Genomic DNA, 19,869 nt, shown 5'->3' with positions numbered 1-19,869 from the left:
ACTGTGGTTGAAGTTTGTTCAACATGCCTTGGTCCTTTATTAAATCCAGACAAATGAAATGAGAAAATGACATTTTAATAACACACTAAGATTTTTAGTGCTTTTTTCCTTTGGTCTTCTAAAGAAATTTACTAACTCATTTTCAAAGGGCCAGAGTGGAGCTGGAAAAGGGCAAGAAGAATGATAATGCAGGACAGCTGAGCCTAACGAGCACTGCTGTTAATTCTGCATAGACATACGTAACGTTATTTTTTTCACCTTTAATAATCATAATGGCAAAACACAATTCTCTACTAACAAATTGAAGAACAATTGAGAAAGTTTCTTTAAGTTTACGAACTCGGTCTCTTGGGATACATCTTTTACTGCTAATGTATCGATGGCAAGGGCCAGAAATGTCCACAGTCTTTGCAAGGTTGTAGTGATGAATCGCGGTCAATATTGAATATGTGGGTTCTGCTTGTATATCAGGCCAAAAGAAAATGATCTGGGCGTGCTAAAAGAGTATGAAGAGAACGATTTTTTGAAACATTTGTCATAAAAAGCCTTCACCCCCCTTCAACTCAAATAATTTATTTCCTCAGCCCCCTGTTTATTTACAGATTTTTATTGAATCCTCTGTTGCTGATACAGTATGTATAATGCCTTCCACTTTTTGCACTCCTTGCAGGTACAGAGCGAATCAGTCAATCTGTACTGAGCCATTTGCTGTTCTTAAAGAATTGTACTTATTATTCTAAAACAAAACTGTTCACTATATAAATACTGTAAAACAAACAGAGGATTAAACTACAGATTCTCTTAACAGTAGGTTCTGGACTTTAGTAACTGTTTTCAGTCTGTTAAAGTCATTACCCTTTTTTGTTGGATTTTTAGGGATTCTTAAAAGAGGAGCTTCTAGATTTACTGTTTGAGTTGTATAAAAGAATTGTAACTGAAGATGTACGATCATAATAATGGAAATTAGGTGTTGTACGCATTGTAGCTATTCAAATCCTGCAGAAAAAGGTGTTTAAATGACTGAACTTTGCTGTCCTCTATAAGTAATGCTATTTTTTCAACTACCAGTAATACTACCAGAATGGTTTGATTTTGCTACTTGTGTGGCCATATACAGTACACCCAGTCATTCCTCCTACCTTTCCACCACATGATCATTAGTAAAAATCAAATTGCTAATTGTTAATTTTTTGAAGATGTTTGTAAATAAAAGTTACGTTTTAGAAAAGCAGGAAGAGGGTTCAGCCTTTTCATCTTATTCCTAGATCCAGGTGAAAACTAGATAAAAACACTATGTGGAACATGCACAAGCATTCAGTTAAACTTATTTGCATACTTTAAAAAGTGTAGTGATGTCTTTTATGAAAGAGGATTTGCACAAATATGAAGTTGCCTATTGTTCTGAATAAATTTACAAGTCTGTGTATGACTGTGAATGTGATAAAAGGTTTTGGAGAAAGATTAAATGTATTTTTTTTTCTGTTGTTTTTGTCAATTTTATGCTTGCTGTGTATTGTTATTGTCACTCATGATGTCCAAAGTCTCGTCTTCTCCCTGTGGAGGTACTTTACCAGATTCCACAGTCCAGCGGTAGCACATCTTCCAGTGATAGGGAGGTCAAGGTTGGCAACAATTGCTGTCTTATCTGGCACTTTTAATGGAAGGATCAAAGACAGAAAAGAGAATGTAGGTCTGACGCTGTTTTTGAAGCTCTGGGGAGGCTGGCATTTAAATGTACTGGTGTGGCAGCTCTGAACTTCTGGTGCACCCAATAATACTGACCTTAAAAGCTCTCTCTTTTCAACTCTTACTGCAGCTACATAATCTAGATCCTCAGAGGATATCCTAGAAGAAATAAATGGCTGGTTAAGCCTGACTCATTTTTTAAAATGTCGAAATTCCAAAAATGTAGGCGGAGGATCTTGATTTTTGTATTTTATTTCTGAATGGCAGGGCCAGGATACCTGGCTGTTTATTGTGTGATATATTTTTTTTTCTGCTGCATGTTTCTCCTATTTTCCACTTTTTTTTTCCAAACTATAAATCCTTCTTCCTAAACAGTGTTGCAATTATGTGTCCTCTGTACCAGAAATCTTTCTAATTGTGTTTGTGGGATCTGGGACACTGATGTTGATTTGTGAAGGTAAATGAAAGCAGTAAGTGTCACCAGGCAACCATGCACAGACTACAGGGCTGAGCTCATGCTTCAAGAGATTGACTTCCACAAATAATACCAGGGCTTCAGCTAATCATTAGCCCATGGGGGTCGAAAACAATGAGCACATTTGCAGTTATCATTTTTCTTACTGAGGTAGCAGCTTAAGTCTGTAAAAAAAAAGTCCTTGGTTAAACAACAGGGTGGAAATTGAAAGAACCGTGTGGCTGTAAACAGGCAAAAACACATCAGCAGTGAAAGGCTACCTAACAGCTCTCTGACTTTGAATGGGGTCAAGGCATTTTGTATAATATGCTTCCTCTTGCCTGCACCTTCCATTAGCTGAAAAGACATTGTGTCCGTAGTCTGATTACTGCTGATCCATGCTGATGACTCTGTTGCAGGATTATCTCTGTTAGTATCAGCCATCTGTTACAGTGTTGGATAATAAGGAATTGGGCAAGACGCATTACGATTGTTGCTTTTCGTTGGGGTGCAGAATCATGACTGAGACAGTTTGAGGCAAAATATTTGACATTTTGTCCATGACCAAGGGTATAATGATCCGAGGGCATTTAGGTTAAAGTGGTGTTCGGAGGGGTGTTTACATTGCAAACAACTGCGCTGCTCTTAACTGCAATTTTGAAGAAGCTTTTGTATTTTCAGTGTGGCAGCTGCATTGTGTTTCAAGTAATATTTGTGGACGTGTTTTTGATTTTGGTGGAGTAATGTATACTATAAATCATTCTGAGACCATTAGCATAGATTTCTCCTTTCTTGAAATATGCAACGTGTTGTTTGTTATGGCTGCACAGTGTAATGTGCAATGCATTCTGTCATGAGCTCAAGATTAGTTGCACACTGAAGCCAAATTAATTCAGCTGCTTGTGGAGATTATGCACAATGAGCTAGACAAATACTATACGATAGTGTTAATTACCTATAAAAATCAAGTTAATACTGATGATAAAACCATTTTAATTGTTAAAATTTTTTCAAGTCTCCGTTTGAAGAAATGGGGAGGCAATCTAGTTGGTAGAATCAGTTTTTTTTACTTCTGCTGTGCTTGGGGAATGTATCTGTGGCTATACTGGTTTACTCCTTTTGCTTTTTATGTTATGTTTTTTTTTTCAGCTCGTTTAAAAAAAAACAATTGGCCAAACAGGCAGAATAATCATCTTAATTTAAATCATTAACATAAACATGTTAATAAATACTGTTACTTTTCCTTTTTGTGCCGTCTACCCTAAAAAGAGGGGAGTGCACGTGTTCCGTGACAAAAACAGTTAAGGTCTTACTTTATCAACAGTAAAAAACATACAGTATCCATTTTTTGTTCTTTTTAGTTTTGGAATACTATTTTCATATGTATGACATCTTTTCAGTATACATTTATGGTTTGTGTTATTTAAAATCTAATAATTTCTGCTGTTCCGTTTTTAACACCTGTTCTTCATATAATATGTACATCACTCAAATGCAGTGAGAATTCCTGAGAGAAATTAAGGAAATGCCACACATTGTGGAGTATGGCAAATATAAAGATAAAATTGCTCAAGAGGAAATGATTGTTGCAGAAGTAATCATTAGCGAATTATGTGTATTTTTCTTACAAATGCACATATTAAGGAAATAACTTTGACTTTATAAACAAGAATGTTAAGGTTTTTAACCTACGAGAAACAGTCATTATGAAACAATTGGTTTAAGGTAATTATACTTCAGTCTCTTTAAAAACCTCTATTATAAAAAATTACGTATGTTAAAAAAATATTGTTGGAAAACCATGTTGCGTTGAAGGCTGTTGTCTGAATTGCAATTGTGGTTGTGTCTGAACATCATCTTGTATTTTAGTGTTTTGAAAAAGTCTCTCATTTCGTGTTACTCTGAAGGACATGGCCTCCATAATTGTTGTTAACAGTAACAAGATGTCTGGTAGAGAATTGCTGGTAATTAGGCACATTCTGCCAGGGAAAAAGATAGTTTTCCAAAGCTCCTGGTGTAGGTTTACCCTATGGTGTGTATTTGTTCGATATTTTAATGTAAAGTGTGCAATAACCTCTTTTCCATTATTTCCCATTTTCCCTTTTTTCCATTATTTGTATTTTGAATTTTCCATGTTGTATTGTTGTGTTGAATTCCATTTACATTGAGTATAGTCTGGCAGACATTTTAGTCAATATAAAGGGTAAATTAATGTTAAGTATAAAATATTATTTTTCTATGCCTTTTCAGTGCATTTTAGGGAATCATTTGTAATTTATGTTTTTTAAGATGGTGTGGGGGGTCAAGATGTATTAACATACTTGCTGATTATGGTTGCTGCTAAAGAAGAAAAATGCTCTTTATTATGCTGCCTGTGTCCAGGTTTCATATAATTTGCGTCTCATCAATGCTGTTTCTACTGAGGGGCTGTTACTTGATATTCAGCGGATAGCTTTGTTTCTGAGATTTAATCACCAATTCTGTTACTGCAGCAGAGCAAAATCACTGGGGAGATTTAGAAATTGTTTATGTGTAATGATACAATAACAAGGTTGGACTGTAAAACAGAATCTGTTACTATAAGTTAAGGACAATTTTAGATGTGGCGTTGTGTCAACACCAGAGTGAAAAAACAAACAGGCAGAATTTTTTTTATGATCTTAATTATTGAAGAAACCCTGCAGTCTGCATAGCCCTGGCAGTAGTTGAAATGGCTCTTCATGACGGCGTTCTAAAGAGCTGATGTTTATGAAAACTCGTTAGAGCATCGTTAGAAAACAGCCCAGGGTATTCCTTTTTAAAGGTGAACGCTCCAGCAAAAAAAATAAGTCAGGCTCATAGAGGGCTGTCAAGAGTTCAATGTTCACAACCAGTTAAGACTAAAAGCACAGGTGTCAGAGGTTGAAATCACGTTTGAAACTGATTATTGTAGTTTTTGTACTTTGTGTATTTTTATTTTCTCCTTTGGAGAAATGTACGCGTTTCAGAAGCGCCATCAACAGCTCTGTTAACTGTTAACGTTTTGCATGGCAGGAGATGCCAGGGAGTCAAAGCCACGCTTTGGCTTCTTCCTTATAAGTTATGACAGTAATGTGAGAAAGCAAACATTGAGGTGGGGGAGTGGAATTAAAGAAACACCTGCAAGAGGTGTCATTTTCAATATTGGCTCCTAAAATGGCAAACTCATTAAATAGGGGGAAAAAAAAACGAAAGCTGTGAAAACCACCTTACTAAATGGGAATATTGTTCAGGGTAATTCAGATGTAAACGCGAGAGACCCAGTAGGGTGTGCAGAAGCAGCTTTTGCTCCCCCTCTTCCTTTTCTTTCTCTTTCTAAAAGTGCTGATTGAATTGTGTTTGACAGATATGGAGTCTGGAGAGCGGCTGGCCTCCCCATCAGCAGCCTCGTCCTCGGTGCACACAGCCTCCTCCACCGCCTCGTCCCCAACCCCCTCCAAGAGCAGCCTGGCCACAGGCCCCACCGCACTGAGTTCCACTCTTGCCACCTGTGGTAAGCGCTCACACGCATGCACTCGGCACACACTGGGGTCAGCGGGGCTCCTTAGCCCCTGAGCTGGACTGGGATAACCAGCACGTTTATCTTTGGGTTTGTCTGGAGGCACCCCGAAACGAGGCACAAGTATAAAATATATAGTTGCCATATTTAATGTTAATCCAAATTAAAAAGATCATTTTAGTGAGTCTTCCACTTCCAGTGGAGAATCACCTACACGTGTGCCCTTTTTTTCCTCTATCTGTGCCACAAATGGCAAGACCCCCCCCACCATATTAATTATGTGGGTAGCATTAAGGCTAGGCAGATGTGTTCCTTCCTGAGAACCTTTAGAAATATCATTTTGAGGAGAGGAGAGTTTTAGACAGTTTTTGAGAAAATTGAAATAGCTGCACATTAATGAATACCACACAATTAAACAGCCCCTGTAAGATCTGTACCATTTTAGATGTGTCTTGACAACCTTTAGCTCTGGTTTAGCCTGTGTGATTTGACATTTCTGTCAGCCTCGCAGAAAGTGCGCAGAAGCTAGGGTGCTCTTGGTTTTTTAGAATACTAATTGTGGCCAAAGCTATTACGTGACGGATGTGGTTGATGCTTTGAGCTGTCAGACTACTCTGACCAGAAAATAAAATGCAAATTTAAAAACTGTGATTTGCAAAATTTGTATTTCGATTTTTAAGAGGAAAGAACAAACGTATAGCAATTTTCTTTGCTTGTGTCATTCACTCTCTATATAGTCTGGTTGAACAGATAAGCAAGCTGGGTTAAAGAACTGAATTTCATGCAGCAGGTACACAGGTAATTTCAGGTTATTGGACCATTGTAGTAATCAGACCATTTGACCAATAGTAGTAATTATTTTCTGCGAAATTTGCCATCCTATTGAAGATAAAATGAAGATATTGCACCTTCTGTATTTGTAAAGAAGTATGTGCCCCCTTTTCAATTATTACATTCTTTAACCATAACACTCCTAAACATATACACACTGTACACTGTTGTATTTGAAACTATACCTTACTGACACATTACAGTCAAAAAAAATAAAAAGTGTTTATTTCAGAATGTAATCCCTTTGGTCTACTTGCTTGATATTTTGGGTGGGAGTACCTCTTTGAAACCTAATAGAATTTGGATAACAAAATGTGTTTTTTAAAGTAATTTCTCTATTATACTAATACAAATTATATTCTGTACTAGTAATCCAATCTTGAGACACTAAAGTATTGCAAGCATTTTTTCAGATACTTTTAAGTTTCTAGGATAACATTTAAACAGGCTTTACAGGATGTATATTAATATTCGGGTTTCATGTATATTAATCTTTAAGTTTCAATGTACCATGATTATACAGGAAATACTAATAATATTAGAGCTGAAATATGTTTCTTCCTTGCGAGTTGATCAAATGTAAAGTTAATCGTTAGCATCAAGTTCATATTGCTCACACGAAAGGCGTTAATTATTCTAAGAATATTATAGACAGTAAATAAGTACATAATTTCTTCCATGTGAATTATACAATCCATCTTTCAGATACAATAATATAATCAAAAGAAAATAGATGCAGTTTATGTTAATCTTTATCCACTGATATTTGTCTGGATATTAAAATACACACCCATTGCATTCCATTTTGTTCCATCAGATCTGTGGTTTAACAGCATTTCAGTTTGATGGCATTAATATAAAGAAAGTATCAAGTCATCCTGTGTCTCTCCTCTCTTTTTTGTCCTTCTTTGCTCTCCTTACAAGTCTGATTTAATTATTCTGTAGCTTGAAGTGCATTAATATTAAAAAGGCATTTGCAGATGTCGTTCCTTGTTACTTGGACAGCAGTGCTATAGAAACGGATGCTGGCCTTTTGGGTAATACTTTCAGTCATTTATCTCTGTATCGGCTGCTAGAGTTTCAAAAGCCAGACTCTAAATATTCAGGTTATTATAATGAGATTCAAAGTGTAGATTTTCCATTTTGTAAGTAAACTGAATTGAAGCCAGGACAATGAGTCCTTTTCTTATTTCTGAAATTCAAGCACATTTTCCACTGATGATCAGGGATTCTCTCTTTCATTGGATTTCCACGAAGCCACTTTTCTTGGTTTTGAAGATCAGTACGTGAACCGGGCTTCAGTATTTTTTTTTTAAAGAATTTCAGATGCCTTCACCGAAGTTCCACAATCATAAATCCTCGCTACTTGTGGTAGCGATCATATACTGTACAAATCTTATATATTCAGGTTCAGGCAGTGCACTTGCAGTCTGTAGCTTTTATATTTCTAACATTTCACATATTTAATTTTTTACATTGTTTTTCTCCATCCCTGACCTGCATTTGTATCTGATAACTTGCATACGGTTGCCATAAGAGCTTAGGAATAAATTAAAGACTTTATGGCCACCAAAGAGTCATAAAGTTTTAAAAAATGTGTACATTTTTAAAGAATAGAGGCTTTGTTTTTGGTCTTTACTAGGTGTAGCAGCTGGCAGAGCAAGAGAAATGTGAGTACAGACAAATGAGTTCTTGTTCCATTTGCTTTTATGCATAATGGATGTTTAAAATTATTTAACTGACATACAGAACAGGGATAATTGTAGGCAGAAATTTTGAAAGTAGTGGCTCTAAACATACAGAGACGCATTCCTGTGGAATTTGCTAGTCTTACCTAATTGGCAAATATGGACACAGCCCTTCTTGAGAAATGTAGGGAACTGTTTGTCATTTGTGGGCTGTTTTAAAACAGAATGTGAAAGAAAGGCCATGTAGAATGTAAAAAGATAATGATGCAGTTTTGTATCTAATAAAGCACACTTCACCTCATGATATAACTAGTCTATAAAACATAATGTAAGCTGTCACACATTTGACTTTTATTGACTAGAATTCTTTACTCATCACTTTTATAATTATTCCAATTACCTGGCGCATTGGAATTTTTTTCTTCTTGTGATGGAAATCTCATTTGCATTAAATGTTTTCCTTCCTTTCTGCAACAGGCTGTCTGAAAGACAGTATACTGCGTATGAAGCTGGCTGTTTTCAGCCGACTCTACTGTTTATTCAGGGACTCATTCCTTATGCAACAGACTTATGATTTGCATACAGAGCTTTCATTTTCATTTAAGGCTTGTAAAAAGATACCATGCTAAAGCAAAAGAGTGATAAAGATGCATTAATGGGAAAGGTTTGAGCTCCGCACAGCATATGTTCCTACCCTTCAAAATGTAGAAATCATGTTTGCCTATTGACATTATTGCAATTTAAATTACTAGACCTTGTAGAAGTTTAGTTTTTTTCTCTATCGTCTTAGACTTCAGACACATACAGCCTGAGTGCAGTTGTGAGTTAACTTCTTGCTCTTAATATGGGGTTTGTGTGTATGTATACAGTACTTGGTGTTTGGTTACAAAGAGCAGTGATAACTGTACTGGTTTATCTCGTTTGGCACAAGTGTCAGTTTGGTAATATGCATTACAGCTGCACTAAAGGAAAATAGGTGCTCTCAGGATTGCTGTGTCAGGAATGACATCATCTCATAACGACTACTTCCACCCAGACAAGCCTTTTGAATGCCATTCAGTAGTTCCTACTGGCCTTATGGTTGTAATACTGACAAATGTTTTACCCTACTGTCAAAATACTGCAGAAATTACCTTTTGCAGTTCGTAGAGGAAAAACATAACTGGGTAAGACAAGATCTCAATCAGTTACCATTACCATCACCATACAAACATAAAGACTGGCTTGTAATGGTTGTTCTCAGTGTTTCTAAATGTGGAGCTTCACTTCAGTAGTGGAATGTGTTTTATTCCACATTGCCTACATAGAATGCGGTTTGTATGGCTGTCTTACTCACTGCAGTGTGTGTGTATGAGGCCTAAGGCCATTGCTTCACACAACATGGGGTTAGGCCATAATTTGATTTAATGGGTTTCTATGAGCCCAAGCAAACTGCAGTGTCTCATTGCGTCTCATTGCAGAGCAGCACATCCAGATTTTCCCAGAGAACTGTTTAATTCACCACCTGAGTGTGAACTCTTGACCAACAACCACAAACCTCAGTGTGACATCCAACTGTCTCGTTTCTCTCACCAGCTCCTGCACTACCTCTGGTAGTTTGATTTAAATCATTCCTTGTCTGACGCTTAACTCTTAATATAACTTTTACCAGTTTTCCCTAGACTTTCACATTAACCCATATTCTTCCTTCATTTTTGACCTAAGATACTCAACAATATTTATGGTAAGTGTTCCTCCGCTGGTGTCATAGTTTCTGATTCGTCATGAGATATAGCGATTTTCTTACAGCGTAATGAGCTCCAAAAGCCAAGGCTTGCCAGAGGGTTTTCCCCAGGAAAAGGGCTTTGACGCTTCCGTTTTTTGACACATTGGTGTGACAGTCTACTATCAAAACAAGGAGTGAAATGGTGCAACATGCACGTATGTTGCTGGCCTTAGTCTGTTCCCTGCATTCTCATTACAGAAATGACTGACACCTCACTCAAGTTCACTCGTTTATAGGAAAATAGTTAAAAGTCCTCCAGAGAGCTGTGACATCAGTGAACTAGTGTTAAGATACTGGATTCATGAAATAGAACTAAGTCTCAGGTGGGGCAGTGCTGTTGTACCCTTGAGCAAGACACTTCACTCAGATTGGTTCTGTAAAATGCCCACTTGTGTAAATGGGTACAAATGTAAATCAGTTAAGATAAGCGTCAGCGTAGCAGCGTAGAGGTGGTGGTAGTAATAATAGCAACAACTACGACCTAAATGGGTCTGCCTCAGAATTATTTCATTAGCTGTCTAATTATTGTTTTAATTCCTTGTGAATTATTTTAGGAAATGTTAAGAATTTACAGAGTAGCTTAGAAGGTGAAGTCTTAACATTTGCACTTTCTGAATTTCTTTTCAACTGGTGAAGAGATTGAAAATGAGGTACTGTGCTGCTTATCTTAAATATTCGGTTTCCAGTTATCTATCAAGTGAATAACTCCTAAAGAAATCCTCTCCTATCCTGACTCCTAAAAAAAACTATTTAACTATCGAAAAATAAGGGGTTATGACATGTATTTTCCAATGCATACTGTATTTCAACATTAACTTAAACACAATAAATCCTAACAAAACAAAAGTCTTTTCCTAATGAAAAGTATCCCAGTCTTCCAAGTGTGCATGTTTTTTTTAAATGTTTTAAACAGATGGAGTCAAACTTAGTGGAAACATTGTCCTCCAAACTATTAGCTAACTTTATTGACTGTATATTAAGTTTTTTTAGCAAGCAGCGGTCATACAGCCTGCAATTACACGTAGGTGATGAAATGTAATGGAAATGCTGAAACAATGTCTGTATGTCTTAGAAATATGATAAATCTGCTGTACATAACTCAGTTATACAAGTTTAAGGAAATAATCTGTGTTCTGTAAACATGTAGTCTTTAAATTCCTTTGTTTTCTGTTTATTTCAGATTTAACCTACATGTTTTGTAAGTAAAGACATTGCATGGGCTTGCTAACACATTTTGTTTTAGTTTTTCATTAATGTATATATTTTTTCCCCCCATCTATTAGGACATTTGTTTCGGGCTGCTGGAGATCAGTCCTTTAACCTGTCTACTGTATCAAGTGCCTTCCCAATGGTCAATCATCCAGCCTTTGGTCTATACACTACAAGCTCAGGGCGCTCAGAGTTTGGAGGCCTGGGAACACTTGGTGCATCTGCAGCCTTAGCAACACACCCTCAGCTTGGAACTTTTCCGGGTAATAGCTGTTGTCTGCCTCTCCATGGGTTTGATGTATGATTACATTTTTGAAAGCAGCGTCCAAATTGTTTATGTGTTTTGGACAAAAAAAAAAGTACAAATGTGGAAACTCTGGTTGCTGGGACAGCTATAGTATGTAGGCGATATGGAAGTGCAGGGGACCAGTATTGAGTATCGTTAAGCATGCTGTTAACTCATTGCCAGTGGAAATAATAGGGGTGGCATTTTTCAAGAGCTATCTTCTATATTGTAGGATATTTTCAATAGCCGTAATTTGTTCTCTATCAAGACATAAAAGTTAGATGATTGGTGGCTATAACTTTAAGAAACAAGTGTATTCTGTCAAAAGCAAACATTTTAATATCTATTTTTAATGTATTCTCGTGAGTATGCAAATTGTAAAATACATAATCTGTGCATTTATCACAACAAGGTTTTGCAAAATAACAAATCAGTTTTAATTTTTCAATTTTTTAATACAGCAGTTTTTAAAGCAATGCATTTTGTGTGCATCTCATTTTATTTCCTGAACAAGTCTTCTAAGTTTCAGTCTTAAAAACAATTACATTTCAATAAATTTTTTTGGTGGATGCTTTATCAAAAGCAACATGAATTTATACCGTTATTTATTGGAGAAATCTGAGTGAAATATGTTGCTCTCATGAGTACAAAATCCACCTGGGATCTGAACCCACAACTTGTAAGTTACAAGTTCCAGGGATAGCTACTCTACATACTGAAATGTACTGTATATAATAGGCATTTTTCAATAGATCTGTTATGTCCTGTAAAGCTGGAAATGTTCAGTAGCTGTAACATTTTCTTAATCAAGATGTTAGAGTTTTACTATATGAACCACCTTTTTTGTTTTTCAGTTTGTAGTGTTCTTGTTCTTTTGTGCTGCAGCAATGTCGGCTATAAGTCTGTATTGGTATAGCTGTGAAATGTCTAAAATGCTTTGTGGTTTCTAATGTGAAGTGAGTTTACATGATAAGATCATTAATTCTGCTTTGAGTTTCCAATATTCAATAGCTTGATAATGATGTCAAGAAGTCAGAAGTGATATAATGTTATTGTGATCTATGCAGATTGTAGATTGGGAAAAAAACTGTATTGGCTTCCAACATTGATGTACCATCATCGAGATGGATAGAGTTAGAAATGAGCATGTAAGATGGGGAAATTAAGTTTGTATGCAAAGCAAATTGTGATATTTACAGCAGTTAACAGAACTTTAGAAGTTGCATCAGGCTATTTGACTTAAATAACATAAATTCTTCTGTTTTGCCATGTGTCATGTGATAAACTGTACAGCGTTGATGGTCAGCCCAGGTGATATTGTACTTTGAGAGCGAAGAAAAAAATGTGTGAACCTGTACCTTAGAGTACTGCCTGGGGCCGAACACCTTTGGCCACCAAAGTGTGAACTGTTGAATCATTTAGACTACAACCGAGATGAGAAATTTTACATGTGGTCATCTTTAAATAATTAAGACGTATATTTAGAAATAAAGATTTCAAGAACTGAAATGCACAACATTCACTTAAGGTTTTCTAAAAAGGTTGCTGGAGAAGGCTGAAATCATTTCTCCGTCTTCTGTCTCCTCTTCTTGGTGAAGAATGGTGGCGGACAGAGGCTCACAGCCGTGGTGGGGCGACCTTCTTTCCTCCTCTTCTGGGCATTCCATCCATGTTCGCTTCTCCTGTCCCGAACCACGACTCGAGCTCATTCCAGTCCCGCACGGCAAGCAAGAACGCCCGTGGGGGTCAGAAAGGTACTGTCATAAGGCAGACACTGCTGTTCAGATTCCTTTCCCAACATTCTGCCTAAAATAAGGAGGAACCAAAGGACCTGACGTACAGAAACAATCCCCCACGAAAATAACCAAAGCCCTCACAGACAAAACTGCGGTATTAAATGTATTTAATTGTCCCAGAAGGCATATGTCAGAAATGTAAATGCCTTAATCGTTTCTGGCAAGCAGGTGCTCAAACTTTCACTGCGAATATAATAAGAAAATGCTCTCAAGCTTAATAATAAGTATATTCATGTTGAGAACATTTTAATAACTTCCAACTAGTTCTCTTTATCACATCCCAAAATATCTTTTAAAGTGCCCAAGTTTCCAAAGCCTGTGAATAATATTTAGGTTTATTTTTTTCTATTAGTTAAGATAATACTGTGGTGTTGGCTATGACGTCTGAACAGTTTTTTTTTAACAGTACCGTAGTGTGCAAGGGCACGTCCAGTTTTGTCTTACATGGGAAAACAATTAGTGAAAATGAAGAACAATTTTCAAAATACTTAATCGTTTAACTTTATTGATGATTTTAATATTCAACACCTGCAGATAGTGTGACATGAGTAGTGAATGTGTAATACCTTAGCAACAGGAGTAACTATATTACTTTAATTGTAATATAATAAAAGAAATCAAGTAATTTAAGTAAAGTGTTCTATGCAGTGCTGAGTCTTCAGGAACCTTGAGATGCTCTAATGAGTGTACACACCCTTTGTGCCTGGGCTTGTTTATAAGATCCGTTTTTGTTTTTGATTTCTTAACTGCCTTTCAGGAAATATTTAATGATGAATATATGCATTTCACCATAGCTCATAAAGGCCTGACATCTCAAAACGCCTATCTCTTTGTTGCCCCATGTTCTCACGGACACAAAATTGATCTTGAAGGAGTGAACGGCGCAGTAAATGGGAGCAGTATTACAACCTCGACGGGAGCGAACACTGCGACAACCACAGCCTCAGCGTTGGCATCTTCAGGGCAAACAAAAGCAGCACACCCTAGTGGACGCAGCCGGAAGAGCAACCCAGAGCAAAACAGCAGTCAACTTCAAGAGAAAACTGGGGAGAAAAGTAAAGACAAGGTAAGCGACATGGCAGAAGAATCGCAGGCTGCAGTTCTCTCTGCAGTTCTGGTCCCTAGTTGTATTACTGTGTTAGCCTGTTAGTACTCACAGAGACTGGATCAGGGCATCATAATGACATGTATGTTCTACATGTCTGTCTGTTCCTTACCTGAAAGCCATTTATCTTGGTGAGGGTCATAAGTTGGAGCATATCCTGGAAACACAAGGTGCTTGACGGTAGACACTATGTTCATCCTCTACACTAAACACAAGTTCATCACAGCAATGATCTACATGTATATATGTTCAAATGTACTGTAGATAAAACATACTGCTTAAATTGTAAAACAGTACTAGTTACTTTTGGGAGAACATGTCATCAAAGAGTTTGATTCCTTCCAGGCTGACTTGAGATCTAGACCGTTTGACACCTGATCCAGCTGACTGAAGCAATGTTGTGCTCTGATTTATTGATTCATCACCGCTTTGTAGAAACTTCGAAAGAAGCCAGTGGAGAGCTCCAGTAACAGTGACAGTGAGTCAGGTTCGTCATCAGATACCTCAAGCGAAGGAGTGAGCAGCAGTGACTCTGAAGACCTTGAAGAGGATGATGATGACGACGAAGAAGATGATGACGATCAAACCAATGAGGAAAGTGAAGATGACTCTGATTCCGAAAGTGAAACTCGAGTGAAGGGAAAAACCAAGGTAAAGTTACAATTAAGATGTGTTCTCTTTTTCACTTTAGAACAGCAGAAACAATATCTACTGTAGGTATTACTTGACATCTTCTGTTTTGTGTTAATAACTTTGAACATAAGGGGAAAGTGTCCCACTGTGTACAGAATTTACTCTCTAATGTAAAAGTCATTATAGGGGCTTTTACTTCTATTAATCACTGCTCATAGTAATTGCTGGTAATGCAGATAATGGTATATTCTAATACCTCCTGTATTATTTTGTAAAATAATACCACAATCTCCGTACATTATGTTGATTGTATGGTAGATCCGAATCTGTCTCTCTGTTACAGCATTAACATCGAGTCATGTTTTTAAAATAGTTTTTGCAATTATTTTGCTTTTCTATTTTAGAGGAAAGAGTAAAATTCAACAGCTTGTTGACTTCAATAATGATCAATCTGATGGCTTTCTGATTGGCTGTTCATAAAATGGAATCAGAAATAGATGCCAGCAATTTGAATTGCATCCTGCATAAATTTTAATACAGAAGTAATGCTTATGAAAATATTCAGGTGGTATATATGCAAGCTATCTTTTTTAAGGTGTAGAAATAGGCCTGTGTTACCAGCAGGATATTTTATTGCCAAGCAACAATATTGAGATCTTTAAAACAGCAAGAATGTTTAAACTGGTAAGTAGGTGGCACAGCAGGTTACTGCAGTAGCCAAGAGGGACCCATGATTCGCATGTGAGGAGAGAATGACACAAGCTGGTGATATTCCACTTCTTTTCTGTAGGTGTTAATGCAAAATCTAAATGAAGTCAAAAAGGATGGACAAAAACCTGCTGAAGAAAAAGAACCCCAGGACAAAACGAGCAACCCACCGCGGAATTTCACAGCTGACCCCCCGACTCCTCCGTCTTTCCAACCACAGCAGGCGCAGCCTCAGGTCTTGTCCCAGCAATCCCCGCTTGTATTCCAAAGCTCTCAGGCCAAGGAGGAGGCCATGAAGAAGCACCTGAGTGTCATTCACTCCACAGGACTGGCAGCCAGCAACAAACCTCTGGCCCTGGTCACTCAACCAAGGAGAGAGGCTTCTCCCAAACCAGTTATTCCATCACCAGACGTCCTCAAGGCAGGCAACAGAAGCACAGCAGAGGAGCCCTGCTCTCAGATCAGCGATTTAAGATTGAAACAGGTTTGTTAGCTTGTTCCATTATGGGATATACCTTTCTTCTTAAAGGCAGCGAGGCTTTTCAACTGTTACTAAAGTAAATTAGAACTGTTTCATTTTCATTTCTTCTGGCGCTTCAGCAAGATTTGTTTTGATCCATTTTGGCTTTTATGGTGGTGCTTCTTTGAGTAGACATTGCTATTGAGCAGCACAAATAAATTTGTTTATATTCAGTATCTGCAGTTATTTTATGACTGTTACTGTTTCTGACATCCTTATGTTAAAAGGTCTCTGAATTTTTCCAAGACAGAAGATGAACCTTCTAAGTATTCTTATCAGTTGTTTGATTATATTTTGTGTAGTGTGGCTGAGTACATGAGTGAAAGTGACAGTGCATTTAGGCTTATTTGAATTGCTGCATAAAGCAGACAATCAATTAACTGGGTAATATTTCAAGAAGCCAACAGTAATCAACAAAAAGCTCTGGTGTTTTTCAAACAATGTGATTATTATGCCGATTATCTAGTGTATGGCTGCAAAAATAGCTGTTTCTGTAGATGACACTACCTGATTTTTGGAGCAAGATTTTTATTGTTTGAGACAAGGAAAGGTTGAACACAAAGTGCTCCAAGCTTAGGGAAATGTACAGAAGCTTATCTATGTGTTGTCTTTATACACATCTTCTGTGTTGAAGATCTGTTTTAAAAATATTTACAGTTTTGTTATTTTCTGTAACCAAATAAAATGTCAGGCAAACGTTCTGGTCACGTTTGACTCATAATAGTACTGCCCTCTAGAATGCGATGTATTCTTGCATGAAAAGTACTGGTGCCTTTTGTTCAGTGCATGCCATAATAGATTAATGAGATTTTTATTTTTGTAGATGAATTCAATTATAATGGGAAATCTTGTTGGCAGTCCACAAGGACCTCTTAGTCTTTTTTGTTAAGGGGTTCTTGGGGTTCTTCCTGCTGTGATAATGTATAGTTCTGAAATATTTAATTAAGAATTGCTTTTTTTTTCTCTTGAAGCTATTTTATACATTCTTTTCACAGGAACAGTTCAAACAGACTTTTCCCGTGCAGTTGAAGAAACAGCAGGAGCTCTACAAGATCCAGAAGAAACTGGTCGCACCTGTGCTCACTCCCAAAATCACCCGTGACTCGCCTAGCAACCAGAAGCTTGCCAACAGCAACCATTCAAATCTCTTCCTTTCAAACACACTTCTTGGGCATCACCAACCCAATGGGGTGATCCAAAGCGCAATTCAGGAAGCTCCCTTAGCACTTACAACCAAACCTCGCAGTCAGACCAAGACCCCTGACAAGCCACTCCTCACTTCGAGTGCTGTGTCTTTTTCGGCCCCGGTCAATTTGAGTACGGGTGGAAAGAATCATTCCACCACTCAGATGGTGCCGGTTAGGCCATCTACCTCACCTGCTTTGCCTCATGTGTCTGGGAAAGACAAGGCATCCAGTGCTAAGGTCACTCCAACGGGAAAAAGTTCAACCCAGAGTCATCTGGTACAGTCGTTAGTCGATCTGTTTCGAGGAGCCGAGTCGGATATTCCTAGCAGCAAGGACTCGGACGACTCTGCTGAGGATGAGGATGACGAAGATGACGACGATGACGAAGAAGATGACGAAGATGAGGAGGATACTGATGACAGCCAGTCAGGTATGTGTAAGAGGTGGCAAAAGCTCTTTCGTTCAATGCAATTCTAATGCACTAAATGTAATGCACAAATTTGCCATATCTGGACATTCAGAAAAGAGGTCACTCTGTCAAGAAGAGTGATAGAGGTATTTGTACTTGTATGTATAAATTTGTGTTGTATTGATACTATATAAAGTGTTGGATTATATATAATATATAACAATTTGTCTTGTTTGTCAAACAGATGTAGTTACGAAGTCAGCTTCTCCTTCTTCTCTGCCACTTTGGAAACAAAATTTTGTCTGTAGCACTGCAGTGAATTTGTGCTTTTGTTTTGTGTTATATCTAATGCAAATCTCTTGAAGTAACGCTACTAAGCGCAATATGGAATCAGATAAATCACTGAAATTAGAACTTGGAAAAATCATACCTGTTCAGAATGAAAATTGAACAGGGCATTGAACTTGACAAGCCTATGAGCATAATCAACACAGAGTCTTTCTCTGAAATGATCAGCACTCTCAATTCTGAGAACCATTCCGCACTGACAACCTTTTCTTAAACCCAATCCTTTAAGATATTTGAAATTTGCTCATGGACAAAGATTTTATGTATGTATAAAAATGAGTTTTTATATATGTTTGAATGTTTAAACTGTTTGAATGTTTATATCTTTTAAAGAGTCAGAAAGCAATTTTGAGAGTGACTCAGATGGATCAGAAGATGATGAAAAGGACCATGATGAGACTGAAACTGACACAGAAGGAGAGAAGACACCTCTAAAACTGAATAAATCTGCTCCTGCTGTGCTGAACGCGTCTGCTAATTGTACGCCTCTGAACCTTCAAGTGATTAAAAGTCCCAACCTGAGTCCTACCTTAGTGACCAGCACTGGGACACCGGCCTATCACAGCAGTCCCTCTTCATCTTTCTCTATATCCACACCACCAGGTAACTCCTGATACTGTGCTGCGCACTTCATTAAGAGCACAGTGCTATTATCTCAGTGCTGACAGAAAGAGTGAACATGACTCACATTACATAGGATTGTGTTTTTCCCGCATTAAACATCATTACGTTAATGAACAGACTCTTAACGTTCAGCGTAGTATTGACATTACCATGTCGACCGGTTGTACTGTATAAAACCTGCTTTTTAGTCACGTTCTGCCTGTGAGGACATGCCTCTTAGTCTTGAGCTGGGTTAATGTTCTGTTTTTGTTTATGAATGGCAGTTGAGGGAGTTTTCTCCCTGGTGAGGTTAGAGTTTGCTGTAATCAGGAAAAGAGGAAATGGAAACTGGGGATTTTCCACTACTGTGCCTAAAATGAGAGCTGAACAAAATGGTCACAAGGAATATCATTGTATTTTAGTATCTATAAATCAGTAGGTAAAGAATATTTTTTTGTTATAGAACATTGATTACCATAGTCACATAGCCGATTAAAAGATACTAGATTTAGTTCCTTTGTATATTGCCTTAACATAAATGTGTTTTTTTCATGAGTAGTACATTATAATTAAAACATTGATTAACACCTTCAAACGGTGCATGGATTAACTTAAGTAATACTTTTTAGCTGTTTTATATTAATTATCTCTGACTTCCCAGCTCATTTCACTCACTCACACTCATTCTGGAACTCCCGTTTATATTTTGTAAAAAAGCAAAACTGAATCAACTGGAAGTTTAGCACAAGGAAGAAAAAATACCCGTCGAAAGGAGATTCCTTTTTTAATGGGTACTCGTTTTTCAGATTATTCTTACATAAGGGAATACATTTTTAAGTATGTCAATTTAAAAGTGCATTCATGTTTTGGATGAAAATGAACAAGAGTTTAGAGCACTCACAATGGGGAAGATTTCACATTCACCGTCGGTGTTTATGACTGGTTCTTGATTTCTTGCAGGGTCTGGTAAAAGAAGAAGAGTAACAGATGAACGGGAGCTCCGAATCCCTCTGGAATATGGGTATGTTTCTGGATGTTCTAACGTCTGCTGAATTTCAGACACATTGACAGGGAGACTGCAGTGACACTGGGAATCATGTCCATTCTCTAAGCTGCAGCCCTCA

The 19,869-nt window shown here is 37.4% G+C and overlaps 1 protein-coding gene across 18 annotated transcripts in view; it reads left to right on the top strand.

Annotated features, from left to right (window-relative positions):
• baz2ba (bromodomain adjacent to zinc finger domain, 2Ba) overlaps positions 1-19,869 on the top strand; it is a 79,997-nt gene that overhangs the window by 37,708 nt on the left and 22,420 nt on the right. For all 18 annotated transcript variants that reach the window (XM_015358701.2, XM_015358702.2, XM_015358704.2 and 15 more), the window contains 9 exons: positions 5,505-5,651; positions 11,225-11,413; positions 13,035-13,190; positions 14,105-14,298; positions 14,773-14,988; positions 15,761-16,162; positions 17,194-17,815; positions 18,476-18,745; positions 19,706-19,766. In XM_015358701.2, the coding sequence (XP_015214187.2) occupies positions 5,507-5,651; positions 11,225-11,413; positions 13,035-13,190; positions 14,105-14,298; positions 14,773-14,988; positions 15,761-16,162; positions 17,194-17,815; positions 18,476-18,745; positions 19,706-19,766 (2,255 nt within the window). In that variant the 5' untranslated portion in view covers positions 5,505-5,506. The remainder of the gene's footprint in view (positions 1-5,504; positions 5,652-11,224; positions 11,414-13,034; positions 13,191-14,104; positions 14,299-14,772; positions 14,989-15,760; positions 16,163-17,193; positions 17,816-18,475; positions 18,746-19,705; positions 19,767-19,869) is intronic.

The sequence above is a fragment of the Lepisosteus oculatus genome, chromosome 12 (genome assembly GCF_040954835.1).
Source record: "Lepisosteus oculatus isolate fLepOcu1 chromosome 12, fLepOcu1.hap2, whole genome shotgun sequence".
In the NCBI taxonomy this organism is placed as follows: domain Eukaryota; kingdom Metazoa; phylum Chordata; class Actinopteri; order Semionotiformes; family Lepisosteidae; genus Lepisosteus; species Lepisosteus oculatus.
The sequence above is the reverse complement of the archived record's forward strand: the minus strand, read 5'-3'. Positions and strand labels throughout refer to the sequence as shown.